The 26,434-nt window shown below is 40.3% G+C and overlaps 1 protein-coding gene across 1 annotated transcript in view; it reads left to right on the top strand.

Annotated features, from left to right (window-relative positions):
* The window catches only part of Gc (vitamin D binding protein), a 40,388-nt gene that overhangs the window by 1,796 nt on the left and 12,158 nt on the right, over window positions 1–26,434 (top strand). Inside the window, exons 2-10 of the mRNA NM_008096.2 lie at window positions 9,534–9,603; window positions 10,673–10,805; window positions 12,487–12,698; window positions 14,408–14,540; window positions 14,807–14,901; window positions 16,441–16,570; window positions 17,655–17,857; window positions 20,455–20,584; window positions 21,055–21,152. Coding sequence (NP_032122.1) covers window positions 9,534–9,603; window positions 10,673–10,805; window positions 12,487–12,698; window positions 14,408–14,540; window positions 14,807–14,901; window positions 16,441–16,570; window positions 17,655–17,857; window positions 20,455–20,584; window positions 21,055–21,152 — 1,204 coding nt within the window. The remainder of the gene's footprint in view (window positions 1–9,533; window positions 9,604–10,672; window positions 10,806–12,486; window positions 12,699–14,407; window positions 14,541–14,806; window positions 14,902–16,440; window positions 16,571–17,654; window positions 17,858–20,454; window positions 20,585–21,054; window positions 21,153–26,434) is intronic.

The raw sequence follows: 26,434 nt of genomic DNA, 5'->3' as shown, positions 1-26,434 counted from the left end.
CAGGGTGTGCTAGGGTTGGACTCAGCAGGCAGCCCCTGGGTCAGCTTCAAAATTGCAGACATAAAGGCAGTCTCCCACCTTTATTTCACATTCTCAGCAGCCATAGTCCCAAAGGAAACAAATGAAGCGAGAGGGAAAGGATAGGGGCAGAGAGAGGGGCAGAGGGGAGAGAGAGATCAAATCAGTTCCCTCAAGTCGTATAGCCCGTGTCCTGTAGACCAGACAAGACCCAGAGCCATGTAAAATACATTTACAAAGTATTTGCCAGGACATGCTTCATCTGTGGTTCCCTATTCTACCACACCAAGTGTGGCATCCGGAGCCACAACTGCGTCAGCGGGAGCCATGCTATGATCCGATGGAGTCTGGGCATGCCCCCTGCTGGTTGGAAGTGGTAGAGCACAGACTGAGACTGCAGCTGGCTTCCAGTTCAGAATGGCCGCAAGACTGGCTAGAGAGAGGGTTAGGATGCGGGTTGAGGTGTGGGGTGGTGGTAGTTCTCTATGTCTGACATTCTGAGAGACCTAACAGTTTCCTCAAACACTATTTCAATCACCCTGTGCTCAAGACATAGCTTGAAAACTGTTCCCTCGGTCCAGCATATTTGAGAAAGTAGCCGTTCTTTACTGATTAGCGGTTTACCATCAATGTGTCCACCGTAACAAGGCAATGGTAAGTCCACAAGAAACCCTACTTAAATCAGTTTTTTAAAGACACTTGACCTTTCCTAAGAGCCAGTAATCTGAAGCTGTCTTTTGGAAACTGGATCCAGTTTCCAAACTGGGCCTAAACCCGCTGTGCCACAACACAAAGTTCTCCCTCTTAGGAACTAGGTTTATCTCGGGGAAACTGACTTAGGAAATCTACCAAGTCATAGAAAACCAGACACTTCAGCTGGCCCAAGACGTGCAGAGGCAGTTCTTGCTGGCTGATCCATGTTCTTTCCCAAGAACTGAAACAGAAGCAGCGCTAACCTGCAGCTGACCTTCCCAGGTCCTCTTCCCACACCAAAGTAAGTAAGAGGAACCAACTATTGCTGCAGCTTTACAGTTACTAAGAACATAATTATCAATAGGAAATAAGCTCTTATAGACTACTAAACTGGTTTGCATCCAAGTTTCTGTTAAGTATAACACCAAACTGGGAAAGAAAAATGAAAGATGGTAAAGCTACATTTCCTCTTCTTCTTCTCCTTTACAAAATCTCTCCAAACGAGCTCTCAAGTCAGAAAAGTAGTTACTGCTGTCATCAAAAGAAACATTAGCCTCCTTGCAAACCAATAGCAATGTCATGGTTACAAAGCACAATGCCAGGAGTGCAGTCACCGCTATGTGTATAAGAATTAACATGCACACCCTTTAGAAGACCATGAGTTTCACCTATAATAGGAAGAAGATAAAGAGATCTTTTAACTTAACAATGGGGTCCCCCCCCACTATCTGTTTGTTATAATTATCAACACGAAATGGAGAACTCAGTTTTAGCCCCCATTGCAGTTCTCTAGTGACTGACAGTAAGTGATCAATGAAATTTTTGAATACTGCCACAGAATCTGGGTACCCACTTTAAATGGAGTTTTGATAATCATAGGAACATTGAGAGCCAGATTTGATGGTTCATGCTGTAGTCACGGAATTCCAGCACTCCAACTAGAAGGTTATGACAGTAGTGAAATCAAATGCTAATGTGGAATTTATCTAGAAAAGTGGCTCTCAATCTGTGGGTTGCAACTCCCTTGGGGGTTACATATCAGACATCCTGCATATCAGATATTTTCAATTCATAGCAGTAGCAAAATTACAGTTATGAAGTAGCAGCAAAATAAATTAATGGCTGGGGTTCACCACAATATGAGGAACTATATTAAACAGTTGCATCATTAGGAAGGTTGAGAACCATTGGTAATGAAGAAATAAATTCTTCATGGGTGTCTACCATTGTTAACATGCTTAGTATACACAGTATCTACAATTCATGTTCTTTTAAAAGTCTCAAGAATGATTTCTGCAATCTAATTGAACCTCTTGGACCAACAACTCCATTCCAATCCCCACAGCCTGTGCCTCATAATAACCCTCACGGCACCCTTCGTTTCTATGAGTTTCACACTTCAGATTCCATGGATAGAATCATTTTACATGTTTTTTATTCTGTTTTTAGCCATTTATACTTAATATGATGACTTTAGAGATCAGGCACGCTGTTAATTAATAGAATGTCCTTTCATAAGGCTGAAATACATACACATTGCATGTCAACAGCATATTTCATTTCCCCATTTTTCCACTGACTCACACATGTAACTTTAATATCTTAATTCTTGTGAAGAATGTTGCAGCCATGAACATGGAAATTCAAGGGATCCTTTAATATGGTGACGTCATATCTCTTATCACCCAGAAGTAGTATGCTGGGCAATGCAGTATAATAGTTGTGTTTTAAATTCTTTCAGGAATGGGTGCACTGTTTCTATAATGGCTGCTTCAAGGCACATCCTCAGGAATAAACGTTGTGTGCTGGTCCCTCTTTCTCTGCATCCCTACACTGTCTTTCTTTTAATAATTGTCACAGGTGTGAGGTGATATATTGTGATTTTGATTTACATTTCCCTGGTGCTTGTGGTATTGAGAAGGCTTCTAATACCTGTTAATATATATATATATATATATATATAGATAGATAGATAGATAGATAGATAGATAGATGCTAAAAGTTTTTCAAGTATCTGTATTTCTTCTTTTATGAAATGTTAATTAAGTCATTTACCATTTTAGAATTTTATTGTCTTCTTGCTGCAAAGATGAGTTTCTCAGTTATTTTAATAGTAATCTCTTGTAAATGTAGTCTCAAATATCTCTCACTCTGTGGGTTATCTCATTTTGTTTCCCTTGTTTTTCCTTTAAATATTGGGGAGGATGGCAGAGCTGAAGGGATGGCTCGATATTTAAGAGCCCTAGCTGCTCTTCTAGGGGACCTGGGTTCAATTCCCAGAACCCACCTGGTGACTTATGTCTCCAGTTCTAGCTGATCCAATACCATCTTCCGGCCTTCTCAGATACTGGGCATGAACTGGAGTACACACACATACACTCACACATGCACATAACACTAGATAAATTAAAGTAAAATACTTTTCATATGCTCTGATTTCATTTGTCCATGTTTGCTCTTTGTTGCCTGTTCATTTGAAGGTATAAAAAATTTATTGTTCAAACCAACCTTGTGTAATCTCCTATGATTGTTTTTACTAGTTAAATACTGTCTTTCATTTTGTTGTTTAATCTATTTTGAGTTCTTTTCTGGAATCACTTCTCAGCCCTTTGGCTAAGATCAAGTGAGTTCTTTTCTGGAGTGTTTAAACAGATCATGTATGACTACTCAATTAAAGAAGACCGTCACACTTGTTATTTATGTCACCATATTCAACAAGTACAATAGTTTTCCATCCTCAATTGGATAGTTTCTTAAATTTTCACAATGAATGGTTAACAAAATGGCTCTGTAAAAAAACACACGTGTAGTGTACAAAACTCTAAGTTTACATATGATGTTTTCCAATTAATATCTTTCATTCAAAATGAAAGTTTGCTTAACTAAAATAAATTAGCACTGATCTCCTTGGTAAGATTCATGTGTAAATGCCCAATGCTATTTCAAGCCAGTGTGTCTGTTGAGACAGTAAGTGTCCCCTGAGGACTTCAGCAGCATTTTGCCCTTTCTATTTTCTTGCTCCAAACCCTGTAAGTTTGTTTTTTAAAAATAAAAGGTGGAGTTGTTTATGAAAATTTACATGAGCTTTGAAGACTTGATAATCATAACTAGAACTTCAATAAGGCATTTTTAATGACAAATCTTTTAATATAAAGAGAATAGTGTCAAAATCTAAAAGTGCTTCTCTAACTCATACAAACAACTATAACAAAAAGTTTTGCTAATTAGCAAACATAATTTTCTCTAAGAACATCTCACATACAAAGGGGAAGTTCTAGGGGATATAGATACAGCTCTGCATTTAAGAGTGGGATAGAGATACGGCTCTGCATTTAAGAGTGGGATATAGATACGGCTCTGTATTTAAGAGTAGTTAGTGTTTTGGTAAAGGAACAGAGTTTGTTTTCCAGAACTCATATCAGGCAGCTCACAACCGCTTGTAACTGGTTCCAGTAGGTCTGACACCCTCTTTCGGTAGTATCTAAGGGCACCCACGAACACATGCACACACACACACACACACACACACACACACACGCATGCACACATGCATGTATGCATGCACATGCACTCGCCCACACACATCATCGTTGTTGTCACCGTCCTCATCAATTTTTTTCAAAATCTTTTTAAAAGATGAAGTTTTATCCATGCTGCAGACACAGAGAAGTACAGGTAACAGTGGGGTGAGCCATGATAAACCACACATTTTATCATGTTCGTGTAGAGATTAAAGGGCATGTGATGCATTAAAGATTTACTCCAGTGTTGCCCAAAATGTTGGTACTCACACATTAGCTATAATCATGATGTTAATTATCTTTGAGTTGAACATTCACAATGTACAGATTTAAAAGATAACAAATTTGGGCATCATGAAAATAGGAAGTAGGAAAAGAACATCATGAGACAGCATTCTGTAGAAATATCTACTCAAGTCATTGTTATTGGAGATTTGTTCAATGCATGTGGCAAAATAGCTCCCCTAAAGGGACAAAATGGGGAGTTAGCGAAGGTCATGGCAGCACCAAAAGAACTGAAGCATCTTCCTTTGTAGTCTTTGTACCAAGATCATGAAAATGTCCTTGGCTCTTCTTATCAGAATGAACATCATGTGTGGGAGGGGCAGGACCTTCATTGCATCTCACAGTCTCGGTGAAAGCCATGTTCAGCAGAGAGTACATGTCACAGGACATATCTAAAAGTATGAATATGCCCAGATCTGTTGGAAGAGCTTGTAATGTGCATGGAGCAATATGATTTCCCAAAAAGAAGTACAACTCATTTTTAAAAGTCCAGAGTTTGACTTAGATTACCAGAATATTTCACAATGTAGATTAAATTGGACATGGTGTTTTGTAAAAAGTGTTAATGAAATTTGTAAACATTTAGTGCAAAGAGGCCACTTGGTATGAACATGATTTCACAACAGTCACTAACTTCATGCCAATAGTTTCTGTTACCACACCAAAGGCTAAGTGGTACATTAAAGAACAAAATATAATATTTATAATTCACTTGAGCTATGAACTTAGCCAATTTTAAATGAGCTTAGTCTAAAAATGATTTAAGGGCTGGAGAGATGGCTCAGAGTTTAATACTCATACTGTTCTTGCAGGGGACCCAAGTTCCATCCCTAGAATCCACTTCTGGCTGTGAAGTAGAGCATCCAACTCTCTTGAAGCTTCTGGCAGCCTACATGCATGTAGCACACATACACACACACACACACACACACACACACACACATGCAAAATCACACAATAATAAAACAAATCTAATTTTTGCAAAAAAGTTCCATTGATATGAAAAATCAATCTGTAATAATTATATTACAAGTTAATTTCTGTATTAATTTACTGGGTTTTGTGCATAGAGAAAGGGATTAACGTATCTCTCAAAATAAGATACTGTCTCCTATATAAATTAATAAGTCAATCTTATCAAAAACACATCCAAGAGCATATATACGAAAGGTCATGGTAATGCCGTCCTCTGTAGTCTACTTCTGTATGCTTTGTGCGTCATCTATTATACACACTCTATTACACTTTGTACCTTAAGGTTATGCAGGTGCTGCCCTTTGAGACTTCATTTGCGTCCTCTCCTGCCCAAGGCTAAATGCTCCAGCAAAGACCATTCCAAAATGACTTCAACTCTTACACAGTCTCATTTCCCACTTTTCAGCAGTATGGTCCCTAACTAAAGCCGTACAATTCCTATGAGATACAAGACACACGTGTGCAAACAAGTATATGCTTTGCTCAAAACTACTGGACAAGTTAATATGTGCGCTCACATAAGCATTCTCATGCATGCTGCATTCCTGTAACACGTGAGATGAAGCTCTGCATGTGTAGTGCAATGAGAATCCTGAAACTTGAAGAGCTATCAATGAAACATTTCTCAAAATATTCATCAATGGCACCTCACTTTCATGTAGAATTCACTCTGTACATTACTGGACGGCACAATGAAAGTGCCAACACAAACAAGAATAGTTTGATAGAGGGAGATATTGAAAACAGTTCCTTGGCGTGCATTAAAAGGAAAAGTATTCTTTTGGAAAAATATTTTTTAAACAGAGTTATTTTGTGCCTTCTTAATATTAGGGGTTCAGGGTAACGTTTTCAAATTTACAGTTTCCACGTGGAACAAATTCCTTATCTCTGGGAAGAGATCGTAAAGATCACAAGGGTAAAATGTGCTAAATATGGGACCTTGGATATACGCGATTATTCAAAACTATTTCAATATTTACAGTGACTACACAAACTCATTTCTTCAAAATGCCCTCCTCTCGGTTGTTCCTGAGTCATGTTAGAATCACGTGTTCAGACAGGGTAGATGACATTGCCACACAACCACCTGCCATCCTTCCGAGTTTTGTTTTAACCATGAGGCAAAACAACTGTGTGGGTGTCTGAAAGTGTAGCTCTTCCCCACATGTGGACAGTTCTGCAGTGTATTCGTTCAGACCCAATGAGTACGCACGAATGATGATCAATGGGTGTGGTCTACCCTGTTTTTACCTTTCTGACTTGTCACAGCATCCAACTTTCAGACAGTGGGCTGATGGGCAGGTCCTTAGCCAGAGCAGGGCAGCATGCTGGGGACCTATTGCATTCCACTGACCACTGGCTTTACCTTCCCTCTTCCTTGTCCCCGTTCTCAGGATTTAACATCAAACAGAAACCTATGGGTTATTATATATCTTACTCGAAATTTTGATAGCATGTGACTTTGCCTCTCATTATAAAATAGCTTAACTGAAGCTGGGCGTGGTGGCGCACACCTTTAATCCCAGCACTCAGGAGGCAGAGGCAGGCAGATTTCTGAGTTCAAGGCCAGCCTGGTTTACAAAGTGAGTTCTAGGACAGCCAGGACTATACAGAGAAACCCTGTCTCCAAAAAAAAAAGCTTGTCTGGCAGAAAGACTATGAAGTTGAAGCCAGTCTGAGCTATGTAGAAAGACCCTGCTTGTCCCTAAGAAAGTTTTAATATCTCTTACCTCTAACCTTTCTTCCTCTATGGATCTATTTTGTATTGTCTGTCTGGAAAATGCTCAGTGCAACAGTTTATACAGGTTATTTTCATAAAAATTTTATTAATATTAAAAATAATTTAAAACATGCACACACATAAATAAACTCCCAAAATGTGTACCCATCTAGCATCAATGCCTTTTCAGCCAAACACACACACACACACACACACACACACACACACACAACACAAATAAACAACCAAAAACCACAAACACTTCCTCCCAAACACCTTCAGTCTAACCAGAACATAGACTGCTTTAGAGGGGAGACCACCTTTAAGATTAAACACATTCTTATGAGAATCTCTAAGATGACTTCCCTTGTACTTTAAACCAAGTAGATAAATCACTTAAGGCTACTTAGAACAGAGTCAAAGCCATTTCTATACTGGTTAGCAACTAGTCAAAGTTGGAGAATCAAGAGTGCTGACAAATTTCCTGGACTTATTTCTATAAATGATGAGTCACAGAATGGCACACAAACGGGCTTTCAGGAGTCTGCCTGCAGACACATGGATCATATGTGAGGCAGCCTTATAGTCAGCGAGGAGCTCATTTTTAAACACAGTAAAAAACTGTGTCTCATGAATCTGACGACTCCTGTTGCTCTGGTGGCCTTTAGACCAGGCCTCACACTGCTCTCTTCATTCTCAAAAAAACCAAACATGATCTCCTGTCCTTCTGAACCCAGATCAATGTCGTTGAATCTACTTGCGTTTAAACTCAGGCCAGAAGGTCATTGATGTTGAAGCAGCTTTCCCAGTCGGGCCAGTGACAGGAAAAATGAACCTCTTGCTCCTTTTCTCTCAGATTGCCTTTTTTTCTTCCCCACTACCTAAGCGACTTTTCTAGTATCTCTTAGACTAACACAGGAAGACCTTAACAAGAGAGTCTGCAGCAGGGAACTCAGACTATTTGCAGAGATGTACTGAGCCAATGTGATCTTTTTCTTTGTTTTGTGGTTGTGGTTGTTGTTGCTGCTGTTGTTGTTGTTGTGTTATTGTTGTTGTTGTTTTCTCACTATTGGTCCCAACTGCACTGGAATTATCTGTAGACCAGTCAGTCCTCGAATTCACAGAGGTACACTTGCTTCTGTCCCCAGTGCTAGGATTAAGGGCCCCACCACACTCCTTGCCTGGCTTTTATTTCCTTTTTAAACACAGTTCAATCATCCCTAGAAATGCTTCACACCTACCCAGCATATAACAACTAGATAACAACTCCCCGCTCCCCCTGCCCTTGGGATTGATCATTCAAGTCATCTGACTCTGTCCTGAGATGGTTCAAGGTTGTCTGCCCCCTGCCTTCCAGAAAGCCCCATGGCTTTGTCACTCTTGTTGCTGCTGTGATAGTTGGAGTATAAAAGATGTCTCCAGGTCATCTTGCTCTCCTAATGGTTGGTATGAGATCTGCAGGCCACTGGTTCCCAGCCACAGCTATCTTCTTTGTTCCTTAGGCTATTGAACCAATCCTGTCCCATGGCATTTACATTTCTAAAGTTTGTATCCCAGACCCTAAAGGAAAGCTAACAAGGACGAGGGATTGTGAAGCTGCCTTCACTACTCTTGAAGAGTGAGGAAGTACTCCACACTACCTTAGACCAGCCTTCTCCCTAGCTGAATTCCTTAGGAGTCTGAGGTAGTTACAAGCCCTGCGGCAGCAGAGCCTGGAGCAGATTACAGAATCACTGCCCTCTTCCAGGTTCAGCCTTAATGTAAGGAGAGACTCATCTTGGAGTCCAGAAACTTCTTTCCTTTGTTGTTTGACTTGTTAAAGGTTTAAACACAACAGACAACAAACGGGAATGAGAGAAGAAAGAAAGAAAAAGGAGGAGGGGAGGGAGAGAGAGAGAAGGAAATCAGGGAAGGAGGGAGAGAGGAACAACCCCTTCAGCATTTTTATACAGAAGAGCTAAAGAGAATGGTTTTCCTGTGGGTGGTTCTGACTCACTGACGTGGAACATTTGACTTTTAGGTTAAGTGTCTCTTTAGTCTTTCTACCTTTTGTTCTTGCTACACAGTAGAAGTTAATAGAAAAATCACAAAATTGAGGCTTATTATGAGGAAATAGGTGAAAAGATAACTCCAAATGAAACTGCACAGATATTAAGAAGTGCCTTTACCACAGGTCATGTTGATATAAATAATATATATATAATTACATATAAGTCTATATTATATATTGTCATATATGCATATATTATACATATTATGTATATATATAATGTAATGTTCGTTTTTTTTAAAGATGGTTATTTTTCATATCTGCTTTCTAGGCCGAGACTATGAGAAGGATAAAGTTTGCAATGAACTCGCCATGCTGGGGAAAGAGGACTTCAGATCTTTGTAAGTTGCAGTATCTGTGAAGTTCTCTTGGGGACATGATCTTAGACAAACTGAGCACAAGCTAACCTCCATGCTGTCTAGAATGCTGAAATGGGCTCTGAGATGAGGGAAGACCATTGAGTTGCTGTGGACCAACAGGTCAAGTAAGCAGAGGTGCCAGCTGAGCTATAGTTACCATGGTCTAAGAAACTCTCATGGGTAAATTGAACGATTGAGTTTGTAATAGAGGCAATATAGGTTTCTTCAGTAATTAGAACAGACCATTTTATGACTCTGGAACAGACCTGCAATGATCTACAGAATATGTGTTTTTGGGGGGAAAGTTCAAAACAGACTCCTGTCTGCTTTGATGGGAACTATAAATCCAGTTTTTTTTTAATTAACATTTTTTATTACATATTTTCCTCAATTACATTTCCAATGCTATCCCAAAAGTCCCCCATACACCCCCCCACTTCCCTACCCACAGCCGTTAAAGGCTAGGCTCACAACCATAAATCCAGTTTTTACTATTGCGTTAGTTAGGGTTTCTATTGCTGTAAAAAAAGACTACAATCACTCTTATAAAAGAAAACATTTAATTTAGTCTGGCTTACAGATTCAGAGGTTTAGTCCATTATCATCATAGCAGGAAACATGGCAGAATGCAGGCAGACATGGTGCTGGCGAAGGAGCTGAGAGTTTTACATCAAGATCAGCAGGCAGCAGGAAGTGAACTGGCTTGAGCTTCTGAGACCTCAAAGGCCACCCCCTTGTGACACACTTCTTCCACCAAACCCACATGAACTCCACAAGGTCACCCCTCCTAATAGTGCTACTCCCTATGGACCTATGGGGGGGTTGGGGAGGAGCATTTTCTTTCAAACCACCACAACTGCATACAAGATAATTTTTTATAGAACAAATTCTTTTCATACAACCTCATATTCTCACCTTTAAACAAATTTTTTAAAAGTTAATGTATAAAATATTTTATTTAAAAGTTGAATTGATATCTATTTTGGCATGAGTCAAAATGCCAAAAAAACAATTCAATTAATATGATCATGTTTTTTTTTTTCTCCCTCAGATCACTAATCCTATATAGCAGGAAGTTTTCCAGTAGCACATTTGAGCAGGTCAACCAGCTTGTGAAGGAAGTTGTCTCCTTGACTGAGGAGTGCTGTGCTGAGGGAGCTGACCCCACCTGCTACGACACCAGGGTAAGCGTGTGTGTTAGTGTGTGTGTGTGTGTGTGTGTGTGTGTGTATGTGTATGTGTGTGTGTGTGTGTGTGTGTCTGTCTGTCTGTCTGTCTGTCTGTCTGTCTCTATTGTGGACCATGGATGTTAACAGCCATAAGCCTTTATGTCACAATTTTAGGACACTCTAGATACCAAGCCACCTAATCCCAGTTGGAAGGAAAAATAAAGACTATTATTTTTAGTGCCCATGCTTATTTTAGTGCTGTGTTCCTTTTATTTAGTGTCACAAGTTTCAAAAGAAAATAACTGGAATGAGATAACTCAATGACTTACTAAATAAATGCTGACAATGAGGGCCATGTGTCAGGTTTAAATCAAGGTTGGACTTCAAAATTCTTGTAAAGTTATATTCATAGATTGGTACCTAGCCCAATTGTCATCAGAGAGGCGTCACTCAGCAGCTGATGGGAATAGATACAGAGACCCAGAGCCACAGAACACACAGAGCTTAGGGAAACCTGCATTAGAAGGGGGAGAGGACTATGGGAGCCAGAGGGATGAAGGATACCACAGGAAACCCACAGAATCAACTGACTTGGGCTCATAGGAGCTCACGGAGACTCAACTGCCAATCAGGGAGCCTGCATGGGACTAACCTAGAGCCTCTACATGTATGTAATGGTTGTGTAGCTTGGTCTTCTTGTGGAAATCATAAGTGTGGGGAGATGACTCAGCAGTTAAGAGCATTGGCTGCTCTTCCAATTCCCAGCAACCACATGGTATCTGATGCCCTCTTCTGGCATGCAGGAGTACATGCAGGTAGAGCACTCGTATACATAAAATACATCCTTAAAAGAAAAAAAAAATCTATTATTTATGTTGTTATTGAAGATCAGCCTTAGTCCATGGTGATCTGATAGGTGCGGTGGCACACGCCCTTAATCCCAGTGCTGGAGAGTAGCAGAACTGGAGCTGTGCACAGCAGGGGCTGCTAGTTTCCAGCTTCTGCCAAGGATAAGACCTAAAACTTAAGGGAAGACCGATTCTCAGTCCCCAGCTTTGACCTGCTACGCAAACATTAACTGTTTTAAATGTGGATACGTAATGGTGATATAAAATCACGCTGCTGGAAGGACAAGCAAGTGTAACTTACAGGAAGCTAAAGCCAGCGATGTGAAAAGGATGTTCATTTAGTAAAGGGAGGAGGGGAGGCCATGGGAGGACCTCCTTGCTGTGGTCTAACTGCAAAACAGTGGGTGGGAGATGAGATGAGATGAGATGAGATGAGATGAGATGAGATGAGATGAGATGAGATGAGATGAGATGAGATGAGAGCCACTACCAGAATGTCTCCAAGTGTTCCTCTCCTCAGAGATGCTAAAACCCCTTCACTGAGAAACACCAGGCTATGTGATCAAGGCCAATGGCTATATAGCCCAATAAGTACGGTCTATTTATTTATGAAAGTTGTTCCATGTTCTAGTCTGGAGAGTGTCATTGACTAACATAAACAAGATTGTATGCTTGCCTTTGACCAAAATTATTCAATTTTGCATGTTCGTAAGCCATAGTGTGGAAGCTTGACTACTAATGAGGATATGTAAATTAGAAAGTATGCATTATACTGATCAGAGATTCACTCCCACTGTGTAAGTTTTCTGGGTTTTCCTTTTGTTTTTGTTTCCCTTTGTCTCATCCAGACCTCAGAGCTGTCTGTTAAGTCCTGTGAAAGTGATGCTCCCTTTCCGGTTCACCCTGGAACTCCTGAGTGTTGCACCAAGGAGGGGCTGGAGCGGAAACTCTGCATGGCTGCCCTCAGTCACCAGCCGCAGGAATTTCCCACCTACGTGGAACCAACAAATGATGAGATCTGTGAGGCCTTCAGGAGGGACCCAAAGGGATTTGCTGACCAGTAAGTGGTCTTTATAAGTCAAACTACAGCTCTTCTACACCAACCCAGATGCCTACCACTGGGGAGGCAAAGGCAGGGGGATCACTGTGAGTACCACAGTGAGACTTTCAAAAATAGGAAGGAAAGAGGCAGGAGGGAGGGGGGGGGAATAAGGAGGAGGAGGAAGAGGAAGAGGGGAGAGAAGGGAAGGACAGACAAGTAAGGAAAGAAAGCTCATGATAATGAAAATGTAATATCTATACACGAAACTACAAAACAGTAATATTACATAGTGAGATGTGAACCCACCTACCCCCGCACACTATCAATAGCATCTCTTTTCATATGACTTATTTTCCAACATCTGGCATTACCTATGGTAAGTCTCCTTATGCCACTAATTCTGGCATCATGGAGATGGTGGAAACAATTTTACTGCTGTGCACATTTTTAAATACAGAAATAAATGTCTGCAATTCTTCAGCAATAGCTGTGCACATGACACATATTACCAAATTAATATGTAATGTGGAGCTGTTTATGGTCTAATCTATATGAGACACCACATTATACTCTGATTACGTTCAAGTTGGAAGGTTATAAAATGGACAGAAATGAAGCTTGGCATGATGGCAATGCCCGCATTACCTCATGAAGAACAATGGAGGCAAAGGCAGGGGATTGCTGCAAGTTTCAGGCAAGCCAAAGCAAAATGCTGAAACTTTCTCTCAAAAGACAAAACAAAACAAAATAAATAAGGGCAAAAAATATGGAGAAAGGCTACTCAAGATGATTGAAATATCTATGTGCAAAGATACAGGGCAATAAAATTAATCTATTCATAATTTCATAAATATTGGTTGGCATGTTCATCTTTGTTACTTTCAGACATTTTGCTCAAGGTTTCAAATATATTTTTATCATTTTTAAAAACTTACCTCATTTTTATGTGTTTGCCGGCACCTACAGAGGTCATCATGTCCTCTTTAGCTGGGATAACAGGTGAGCCATCTGACTTGGTTGCTTGGAACTGAACTCAGGTCTGGAAAATCAGGAAGCACTCTTAACCATTGAACCATCTCTCTAGCCCTCAGAATGTCTTTTGGAGCCTCAGGAATGTGTGATGCTAAAAAATTAACTGATTCCTCTTGTCATGTAAGTTGAGTAGATGTGGGAATTATGTAGGATAGCAAATTTTAAAAAGAAAACGCAAGTAAATCCCCTCATTGTAGTCACTGTTGTTATGTCACCAAGAAGCTTGCTAAGAACTAATATCGGTGGTTATCTGAGCAAGACAGTTAAGAAAAAAAGAAAAGAAAAAAGATGGTTTCATACTTGAAATAGACATGAGAATGAAAGAATACATTTTTCAAAATAGATATATTATTGTATAGTTGTCAGTATTGCTATTCTTTCTTTAAATTCATAGTTACTTCATGACCTAATGGGCTGGGGTAACAGCTTTGTAGGTAAAATGCTTTTTGCGTAAGCATAAGGACCTGGCTTCAGATCCCCAGAACTTACATGCTGAAAGAGGGCAAAAGCAGGCAGATCCCTGGGACATGCTGTCCAGACAGACAGACAGACAGACAGACACACACACACACAAACACACATACACACACACACACACACACACACACACACACACTAGCACATGCATTCTTTCTTCATCAAAATACAAAATTTACAAAATACAAAATCACAAAAGTCGGGTTTTTCTCTCCTAGGTTTCTGTATGAGTATTCCAGCAATTATGGACAAGCGCCTCTGCCACTTTTAGTTGCTTACACCAAGAATTATCTCTCTATGGTTGGATCCTGCTGTACTTCTGCAAACCCAACTGTATGCTTTGTGAAGGAGGTAGGCTTTATTACAGTTATATATTATTTTTTCCTTCCTAAAATATCATTTCTTTTGAATAAAGGGAGACTTGGCATTCTGTAATCAACAAACATTTCCAAAATTCCTTCACTGCATTTTGTTGGTTAGAAAAGAGCTGTGCCCTTAAGGAGAAAGCAGTAAATTGCAGTGGCTGGAGATCTTCGTCACAGCGATGTAAAGCTGCTTGTGTGCACTCTATCCCACTGGGTCTGACCATCTTCACACGTCTCCTCTCTGTTCTCTAGAGACTCCAGATGAAGCATTTGTCACTTCTCACCACCATGTCAAACAGAGTCTGCTCACAATATGCTGCATATGGAAAGGAAAAATCAAGGCTGAGGTAAAGGCTCCATACCGTCTTCATGGTTAAACATCTGCTCCTTCCCTTACAGAAGCTGTAGAGTGCAGTCTACGAACGAACCACACAAGCACTCGGGCTCTTTCTCTAGTCTTGGCTTCATTTTCCTTTTACACTAAGAATGTAATTTTTTTGCAGGTATCATATATATTCAAATACATCATACATGTTGCATAATTAAACATGGATTATACTTGTGTTAGTGTCCAGGGATTTACTCCAAGGGATTCGCTTTAATGTAATGGCACTTTTTTTTTTTTTTTAAGGAAAACGTTTTTGTAACTTAGCTATCCATGAACTGCAATGAGTACCTAAGTTAAATCAATACAGAGAAAGGTTTATTTTACCTTACAACTTTTATGGTTTCAGTCCATAGCCAGTTGACCCTGGTGGTACACCGAGGCAGCATATGCTAGTGTAAACCATCACCTCAAGACAAAGTGGAGGAGGTTCTATCATGTCCTTTGAAAATCAACTCCAAAAGACCTAAAGGCTTCCCAGGAGGGCTCATCTCTCAAGGACTGCAGCACCTTCCAGCTCAGTCACCTGAGTTCAAAGAGTAAACACATAGATGTTGGAGGACATTCAAGTTCATCATTGCCTAGAAGTTAATAAGTTATCGTAAGGAGCTCAAAGGAAGGACTCCAGATAAACAAAACATTCTAAAAAGTATGGTAGGGGGTGAGGACTGGAACAACTACAAAGCAGCAACAATCAGGTTACTGCAATACTGACATAAAAAGTGATGTACAGATCACTGAACAGCATAGAAGGTCTTGGACTGAACTAGCACATTCGGTCAGATGATTATACAACACAGCAAAGGCAGTTTCTCTAGCAACCAGTGTTAAGAACTAGATATCCGCATTCAAAAGGATGAAGCTGGACCCTTACCTGTGCCATTAAAATATACTAAAGACCTAAACATAATATCTAGAACTATAAGTCTCAGAAGGAAACAGGGGGGAATCTTTGAGGCATTGCCTTTGACAATGATCTCTTAGATGTGATACACAAACAGAAGAAAGGCAAAATCAAAAATAACTATATGAAACTTTAAACTACTATACAAAGGATAAACTCTTCCAAGGGAAGAGGCAGCTAAGTAAAATAGTGGCAAACTATATCTAATAGAGAGGTAAGCTTCAGAATACACAAAACATTTCTATAGCTCGGGGGCAAAACTGCTGAATTAAAAGTGATTTTATAAAACACCTTAAAAGACAATGAGATGCCGCACTAGCATAACTCTGGCATTGTACACTGCTTTTAGTCTAACATATATGAAAATTTGGCCAGAAAAGACACTATGTCTCAATGCTGAATATTTGAAAATCTTCACTGGGGATGATTTAATCTGTGATATTATAACTTTATTATAAAGCACAGGCCACATGGCAGGTATATTCCATCCATCTGGTAACACTGAATACCACATTATCCCTCTCAGTAGTATGTCTATGGTAAAAACCAGGACACTAAGAATATGAGTTAGCTAATAAATTCATTTTTAACTTCCAGCCATCTCATAAAACTAGCCCAAAAAGTGCCAACTGCTAACCTGGAGAACGTTCTGCCACTAGCTGAAGACTTTACTGAAATCCTGTCCAGATGTTGTGAGTCTACCTCAGAGGATTGCATGGCCAGTGAGGTAAAGTGGTCCACGTGACCATCGTCACATACTGCACTGAGGACTGGGAACTTCAGGCTTCATTTTCATGGGCATTATTCTAGCATCCTCACATGCCTTTACAAACAATAAATACATTCCCCACTCTGTCTCACAGATGCGGAAGCAGGTTAATGGAGGTCAGTAATTTGAGACCACTAAACCAGTCACAAAATCCACATACACACAAGGACAAGACTCCCAGATGCCCAAGCCCTGCATTGGGCAGAGTATCCATTTCTTACACACAGTTCATTTGATTACAGTTTTCAGTACAATATTTAAATTGAACACAATTTAAAATTCATTTATAGCATAAAATCTTATTAGTACTGACACTATTCAAGCCTGGTAATATTCATATACTTTGTCTAATATATTAAAATATATTGTATTTTAAATTTGTAAACAAATTAAAACTTGATAAGATTTTTCTACTTTCTCAATTTGCATAATTTTCTCAAGTAGATGCAGATTCAGATAGTTATATTAGATGAAGATCATTCTCCAAGGTCTTGCTGACATTAGCATAGATCCATTAGCTGTGTACTCTCTTTCCATTACAAACATGCACTTCTGTACACAGATGCTTTGCTGTAATGATACATGATGTCCAATAGGATGGCTCTGGATTGTCAGTTGTATGTATCACATCATTGCCTAGGGTGCATCATATTTTATCTTCAAGTATTGCATTGTGTTGGCTTTTCAATATTTATGCAATGTCATATTTTATAGCATTATAGCTAAGTGTTTTCTTTATCCTAATTATTTTAAAGATAAATGGTTCTGTTTGTTTTTTATTAACAAAAAGTACTGGTTTTGATATGGAATTTTCATAAACAACACACACATACTTACAGGTAAAGTTAGACTTTATGTGATGAAATTTCACATATTAACAAACTGCCCTCCCAAAAAAATGTTTCTGGCAACATAAATTTGTTTCCTAAGAGCATTCATGCTGATATCTATAAACATCACTACAGAGCTTAAAAGCCTAAGTTTTATTTTTAGTAAGACTCAGAAGAAAACTAACTGCACAGGTCCACCATTCTCTTTGTAGCTGCCTGAGCACACAATAAAAATCTGTCAAAACTTATCCAAAAAGAATTCTAAGTTTGAAGAGTGCTGTCAAGAAAACACACCCATGAACATTTTTATGTGCACCTACTTCATGCCAGCTGCTGAACCACTTCAATTGCCAGCTATCAAGTTGCCAACTGGCAAAGACCTCTGTGGTCAGAGTACCACACAAGCCATGGACCAGTAAGTAGAGTAGTGTGTGGTTTGTTTCTGTTACCCCAGAATGCAGGTCTCTACTTTCCCAGAATGGGGAAAAGTAAGCTGTCTCTCTTTCCAAATTTCTTTGTATGATTTAAGTATTTGAGGTTTGTTGTTGTTGTTGTTTGGTTTGGTTGTTTGTTTTCAAGACAGGGTTTCTCTGTGTAGCCCTGGCTGTCCTGGAACTCACTCTGTAGACCAGGCTGGCCTTGAACTCAGAGATCTGCCTGCCTCTGCCTCCCAAGTGCTGGGATAAATGTGTGCACCACCACTGCCCAGCAAGTTATTTGTTAACTTGAAATGACTCCTATCTTTAAACTTGGATAGGGAAGAGGAAGCCCATGGTTCCTATGTCTACCTCTGGAGATTAGCATGCATTGGCAAAAGGGGTTCAGCCTTTCCAACTTAGGTTTTTCTTAGCTGAGTTGAAAATGACAACACTGCCTTACTTAGTGCAGAGGTGGCCAATAAGAAAGGCACCTCAAGCTGGGCATTGGTGTGTCATGCTTTAAATCCCAGCACTTCAGAGGCAGAAGCAGTCAGATTTCTGTGAGTTCAAGACCAGACTGGTGTACAGAGCAAGTTCTAGAACAGCCAAGGTTACATAGAAAAAACCTGTCTTGAACCAAAAGGAGGAGGAAGAGGAAGAGGAGGAAAGAAAGAAAGAAAGAAAGAAAGGAAGAAAGAAAGAAAGAAAGAAAGAAAGAAAGAAAGAAAGAAAGAAAGAAAGGAAGGAAGAAAGGAAGAAAGACAGAGAGAGAAAGAGAGAGAGAGAGAGAGAATCCTAGAAGGCCAACAAAAATGTTTTATAAAATAAAATGTCCCATACACATAATACACACACACACAAATATCATGGCCATATGCATTATGTTATGACCCATATTATATTTGAAATCACAAATGAAAAATAAAAAGTAAATGTTTATCAACTTTTGGAGAATAACTATTTGATAACAAGTAAAACATCAAATTTAGAGTGTTTTTCCCTTAACATTATTGATATTCACTGCCATCTAAAAAGAGATTAAATAGAAAGAAATGGTGAGACTTGATCTTGCTTCATCTAAATAAAAATAATCTAACTATATATTATGACTATCTCCACACTCATATGACTTACAAGCAAGCTGAGAAAAGTGATTAGAAAGTCAGTTGCCTATATAAGAAAGCAGAACGTTGCCAGAACTAAAAGTATTTTTTATAAATAATGATTGAACTGATAAATTCATAGGCAGCAATGAGATAAGCAAAAAGTGAAGAGGCTTGGATTATACTCACATAAAGGACATTTCCATATATCTCAAAGTAATATGTTATACTTTTATGTTTTCTGTCATATACATAGATATTACATTTATTACCTAAAGCATTAATAAAACATTTTCATGAAAATGTTGTCTAATCTAAAGTCAGTTGACAGGGAATTGGTTTTATTTAAATTATGTTTTAATTAAGTTGTACAAACAACAGTAAATGGACTCAGCAGGTCTCATTTATATATTTATTCACATACATGCATATATGATACAATAATGATTAAAGGCAAAATGCTATAAACTTAAGAGAGAGTAGGGGGAACATGGGAGAGGTTTCCAGGAAGAAAAGGAGGAGGAAAGTATGTAATTATATTTTAAATACAACTAAAATAAATTAACAACAACAACAACAACAACAACAACAACAACAAAAAAAAAAAACCAGAAAGCCAGGTACAGGTACACCAATAGGTGCCTGTAATCCTAGCATTTGGGAGATGGAGGCAGAAGTGAAGCAGGAAGGTCACAGGATGAAGAATCCACTGGCCATAGGAGTAACAGAAGAACTGGGCAAAACAACAGGGCAATCAGAAACAAGATGTCATTCTGCCTCTGTAGATCAGAAACAAGGTGTCAGAAAGTATCCAAGGAGCTGAAGGGGTCTGCAACGGGATAGGTGGAACAACAATATGAATTAACCAGTACCCCCAGAGCTTGTGTCTCTAGCTGCATATGTAGCAGAAGATGGCCGAGTCGGCCATCATTGGGAAGAGAGGCCCCTTGGTCTTGCAAACTTTATATGCCCCAATACAGGGGAACGCCGGGGCCAAGAAGTGGGAGTGGGTGGGTAGGGGAGAAGGCCAGGGGTCGGGGGGGGGGGAGGGAATAGGGGACTTTTGGAATAGCATTTGAAATGTAAATGAAGAAAATATCTAATAAAAAATTGAAAAAAGGAAAGAAAGAAGGAAAGAAAGAGAGAGAGGGAGGGAGGGAGGGAGGGAGGGAGGGAGGGAGGGAGGGAGGGAGGGAGGGAGGAAGAGAGGGAGGGAGGGAGGGAGGGAGGGAGGGAGGGAGGGAGGGAGGAAGGAAGGAAGGAGGGAGGGAGGGAGGAGGGGGAGAGGGAGAAAGAAAGAAAGAAAGAAAGAAAGAAAGAAAGAAAGAAAGGAAGGAAGGAAGGAAGGAAGGAAGGAAGGAAGGAAGGAAGGAAAGGAGGGAAGAACAAGGTGTCATTCTGCCTTTGTAGACCAGAAACAAAGTATCATTCTAATTCTGGACCCCAGTCAGACGTTGAAAAGCATTCTCTCCTCTTCTACCTGATACCAGGTATACATTTGAACTAAGCAGAAGGACTCAAGTTCCAGAAGTGTTCCTCAGCAAAGTTCTGGAGCCAACCCTGAAAACCCTTAGGGAGTGCTGTGACACTCAGGATTCTGTTGCCTGTTTCAGCACTCAGGTACACCTGGATAAGTTTCTATATCAATAACATAGGCTAAATTGGCAGAATGAAGTTTATGGATCAAACCTGCTCCACTGCCTACTTATTTATGTCCTGCAAACTAACAAGGAAAGCATGGTTTGTGGTATTTGTGAACTTACTAAAGGAAAAAAATGTCAAAAGAAGATTGACGTTTCATGATGTGGAAATTAAGTACAATTCAAATTCCCATGTCCATGTGTCATATTTGAACACTACCATGCACTTTGTCTGTTGTATGTGACTGCTACTGTGCAGAGCAGGATATATGTAATAGAGATCATATATGACCTACAAAGGCTAAAATAGTTACTAACTGGCTTCATGCAAAAAAGAAAAAAATGTGTTTGTTGATACCTTGCATAGGGTCGTAGAATTCTGATCTAACAGTGCCATGTAACAGTATTTCCACACAAGGAATGTTGATGTGTAATTTTTTTTTTTTTTAGAGTCCCCTGCTGAAGAGGCAACTAACTTCTTTCATCGAAAAAGGTCAAGAAATGTGTGCAGATTATTCTGAGAACACATTTACTGAGTACAAGAAAAAGTAAGTGGCTGGTTTTATGATTTATCCTCCAAATGTGTCTGTTTTACTTGTCTAGCTCTGTGGCTGAAAAGTACAAGTGAAAATTCAGGATATACAGAATGAACGATAAAGAAGGGTTCCATTTTATTTTTTAAGCTTTAAAAGCTTAAGTTTTTAATCATTAACTCTTTTCTGGGGAACAGTGTAGGGATAATCTCTATGCACTCTGTGGAAGTATGTACCTGTCAATAAAAAAGCCTATAGCCAATGAGCTGAGGCAGGATTAGAAAGTGAGACATCCTGTAGGGAGAAGAAAGGGATTCTGGGATAGAGAGGCAGGAAGATTGATCCTGGAATTCTTGTAAGAAGATGGACATGAAACTGAAAGAGAGGTAACTTGCCATGGAGCAGAATTTGGAATAGAATAATAGGATGACTAAATTAGGAACTAGTCAAGAGTAATCCAAGGCAGGCATTTATTCATATATAAGAAATCCCGCGGCTGGGGAGGCGGCCTAAGCCACAGCAGCAGCGGTCGCCATCTTGGTCCGGGACCCGCCGAACTTAGGAAATTAGTCTGAACAGGTGAGAGGGTGCGCCAGAGAACCTGACAGCTTCTGGAACAGGCGGAAGCACAGAGGCGCTGAGGCAGCACCCTTTGTGGGCCGGGGACAGCCAGCCACCTTCCGGACCGGAGGACAGGTGCCCGCCCGGCTGGGGAGGCGGCCTAAGCCACAGCAGCAGCGGTCGCCATCTTGGTCCGGGACCCGCCGAACTTAGGAAATTAGTCTGAACAGGTGAGAGGGTGCGCCAGAGAACCTGACAGCTTCTGGAACAGGCAGAAGCACAGAGGCGCTGAGGCAGCACCCTGTGTGGGCCGGGGACAGCCGGCCACCATCCGGACCGGAGGACAGGTGCCCGCCCGGCTGGGGAGGCGACCTAAGCCACAGCAGCAGCGGTCGCCATCTTGGTCCGGGACCCGCCGAACTTAGGAAATTAGTCTGAACAGGTGAGAGGGTGCGCCAGAGAACCTGACAGCCTCTGGAACAGGCAGAAGCACAGAGGGGCTGAGGCAGCACCCTGTGTGGGCCGGGGACAGCCGGCCACCTTCCGGACCGGAGGACAGGTGCCCGCCCGGCTGGGGAGGCGGCCTAAGCCACAGCAGCAGCGGTCGCCATCTTGGTCCGAGACCCGCCGAACTTAGGAAATTAGTCTGAACAGGTGAGAGGGTGCGCCAGAGAACCTGACAGCTTCTGGAACAGGCAGAAGCACAGAGGCGCTGAGGCAGCACCCTGTGTGGGCCGGGGACAGCCGGCCACCATCCGGACCGGAGGACAGGTGCCCACCCGGCTGGGGAGGCGGCCTAAGCCACAGCAGCAGCGGTCGCCATCTTGGTCCCGGGACTCCAAGGAACTTAGGAATTTAGTCTGCTTAGGTGAGAGTCTGTACCACCTGGGAACTGCCAAAGCAACACAGTGTCTGAGAAAGGTCCTGTTTTGGGCCTTCTTCTTCGGCCAGGAGGAGGTCCAAATACAAGATATCTGCGCACCTTCCCTGTAAGAGAGCTTGCCAGCAGAGAGTGCTCTGAGCACTGAAACTCAGAGGAGAGAATCAGTCTCCCAGGTCTGCTGATAGACGGTAACAGAATCACCAGAAGAACAATCTCTAAACAGAGTCAACTATAACTACTAACTCCAGAGATTACCAGATGGTGAAAGGTAAACGGAGGAATCTTACTAACAGGAACCAAGACCACTCACCATCACCAGAACCCAGCACACCCACTTCGCCCAGTCCAGGGAACCCCAACACACCTGAGAACCTAGACCTAGATTTAAAAGCATATCTCATGATGATGGTAGAGGACATCAAGAAGGACTTTAATAAATCACTTAAAGAAATACAGGAGAACACTGCTAAAGAGTTACAAGTCCTTAAAGAAAAACAGGAAAACACAATCAAACAGGTAGAAGTCCTTACAGAAAAAGAGGAAAAAACATACAAACAGGTGATGGAAATGAACAAAACCATACTAGACCTAAAAAGGGAAGTAGACACAATAAAGAAAACTCAAAGCGAGGCAACACTAGAGATAGAAACCCTAGGAAAGAAATCTGGAACCATAGATTTGAGCATCAGCAACAGAATACAAGAGATGGAAGAGAGAATCTCAGGTGCAGAAGATTCCATAGAGAACATCGGCACAACAATCAAAGAAAATGGAAAATGCAAAAAGATCCTAACTCAAAATATCCAGGAAATCCAGGACACAATAAGAAGACCAAACGTACGGATAATAGGAGTGGATGAGAATGAAGATTTTCAACTCAAAGGTCCAGCAAACATCTTCAACAAAATTATTGAAGAAAACTTCCCAAATCTAAAGAATGAGATGCATATGAACATACAAGAAGCCTACAGAACTCCAAATAGACTGGACCAGAAAAGAAATTCCTCCCGACACATAATAATCAGAACATCAAATGCACTAAATAAAGATAGAATACTAAAAGCAGTGAGGGAAAAAGGTCAAGTAACATATAAAGGCAAGCCTATCAGAATTACACCAGATTTTTCACCAGAGACTATGAAAGCCAGAAGAGCCTGGACAGATGTTATACAGACACTAAGAGAACACAAACTGCAGCCCAGGCTACTATACCCAGCCAAACTCTCAATTATCATAGAGGGAGAAACCAAAGTATTCCACGACAAAACCAAATTCACGCATTATCTCTCCACGAATCCAGCCCTTCAAAGGATAATAACAGAAAAAAACCAATACAAGAACGGGAACAACGCCCTAGAAAAAACAAGAAGGTAATCCCTCAACAAACCTAAAAGAAGACAGCCACAAGAACAGAATGCCACCTTTAACAACTAAAATAACAGGAAGCAACAATTACTTTTCCTTAATATCTCTTAACATCAATGGTCTCAACTCGCCAATAAAAAGACATAGACTAACAAACTGGCTACACAAACAAGACCCAACATTTTGCTGCTTACAGGAAACTCATCTCAGAGAAAAAGATAGACACTACCTCAGAATGAAAGGCTGGAAAACAATTTTCCAAGCAAATGGTATGAAGAAACAAGCAGGAGTAGCCATCCTAATATCTGATAAGATTGACTTCCAACCCAAAGTCATCAAAAAAGACAAGGAGGGACACTTCATTCTCATCAAAGGTAAAATCCTCCAAGAGGAACTCTCAATTCTGAATATCTATGCTCCAAATACAAGAGCAGCCACATTCACTAAAGAAACTTTAGTAAAGCTCAAAGCACACATTGCGCCTCACACAATAATAGTGGGAGACTTCAACACACCACTTTCACCAATGGACAGATCATGGAAACAGAAACTAAACAGGGACACACTGAAACTAACAGAAGTGATGAAACAAATGGATCTGACAGATATCTACAGAACATTTTATCCTAAAACAAAAGGATATACCTTCTTCTCAGCACCTCATGGTACCTTCTCCAAAATTGACCACATAATAGGTCACAAATCAGGCCTCAACAGATTCAAAAATATTGAAATTGTCCCATGTATCCTATCAGATCACCATGCACTAAGGCTGATCTTCAATAACAAAATAAATAACAGAAAGCCAACATTCACATGGAAACTGAACAACACTCTTCTCAATGATACCTTGGTCAAGGAAGGAATAAAGAAAGAAATTAAAGACTTTTTAGAGTTTAATGAAAATGAAGCCACAACGTACCCAAACCTTTGGGACACAATGAAAGCATTTCTAAGAGGGAAACTCATAGCTATGAGTGCCTTCAAGAAAAAACGGGAGAGAGCACATACTAGCAGCTTGACAACACATCTAAAAGCTCTAGAAAAAAAGGAAGCAAATTCACCCAAGAGGAGTAGACGGCAGGAAATAATCAAACTCAGGGGTGAAATCAACCAAGTGGAAACAAGAAGAACTATTCAAAGAATTAACCAAACGAGGAGTTGGTTCTTTGAGAAAATCAACAAGATAGATAAACCCTTAGCTAGACTCACTAAAGGGCACAGGGACAAAATCCTAATTAACAAAATCAGAACTGAAAAGGGAGACATAACAACAGATCCTGAAGAAATCCAAAACACTATCAGATCCTTCTACAAAAGGCTATACTCAACAAAACTGGAAAACCTGGACGAAATGGACAAATTTCTGGACAGATACCAGGTACCAAAGTTGAATCAGGATCAAGTTGACCTTCTAAACAGTCCCATATCCCCTAAAGAAATAGAAGCAGTTATTAATAGTCTCCCAGCCAAAAAAAGCCCAGGACCAGACGGGTTTAGTGCAGAGTTCTATCAGACCTTCAAAGAAGATCTAACTCCAGTTCTGCACAAACTTTTTCACAAGATAGAAGTAGAAGGTATTCTACCCAACTCATTTTATGAAGCCACTATTACTCTGATACCTAAACCACAGAAAGATCCAACAAAGATAGAGAACTTCAGACCAATTTCTCTTATGAACATCGATGCAAAAATTCTTAATAAAATTCTCGCTAACCGAATCCAAGAACACATTAAAGCAATCATCCATCCTGACCAAGTAGGTTTTATTCCAGGGATGCAGGGATGGTTTAATATACGAAAATCCATCAATGTAATCCATTATATAAACAAACTCAAAGACAAAAACCACATGATCATCTCGTTAGATGCAGAAAAAGCATTTGACAAGATCCAACACCCATTCATGATAAAAGTTCTGGAAAGATCAGGAATTCAAGGCCCATACCTAAACATGATAAAAGCAATCTACAGCAAACCAGTAGCCAACATCAAAGTAAATGGAGAGAAGCTGGAAGCAATCCCACTAAAATCAGGGACTAGACAAGGCTGCCCACTTTCTCCCTACCTTTTCAACATAGTACTTGAAGTATTAGCCAGAGCAATTCGACAACAAAAGGAGATCAAGGGGATACAAATTGGAAAAGAGGAAGTCAAAATATCACTTTTTGCAGATGATATGATAGTATATATAAGTGACCCTAAAAATTCCAACAGAGAACTCCTAAACCTGATAAACAGCTTCGGTGAAGTAGCTGGATATAAAATTAACTCAAACAAGTCAATGGCCTTTCTCTACACAAAGAATAAACAGGCTGAGAAAGAAATTAGGGAAACAACACCCTTCTCAATAGCCACAAATAATATAAAATATCTCGGCGTGACTCTAACGAAGGAAGTGAAAGATCTGTATGATAAAAACTTCAAGTCCCTGAAGAAAGAAATTAAAGAAGATCTCAGAAGATGGAAAGATCTCCCATGCTCATGG

The sequence above is a fragment of the Mus musculus genome, chromosome 5 (assembly GCF_000001635.26).
Source record: "Mus musculus strain C57BL/6J chromosome 5, GRCm38.p6 C57BL/6J".
Lineage (NCBI taxonomy): Eukaryota > Metazoa > Chordata > Mammalia > Rodentia > Muridae > Mus > Mus musculus.
This window is presented reverse-complemented; position numbering and strand designations above follow the sequence as displayed.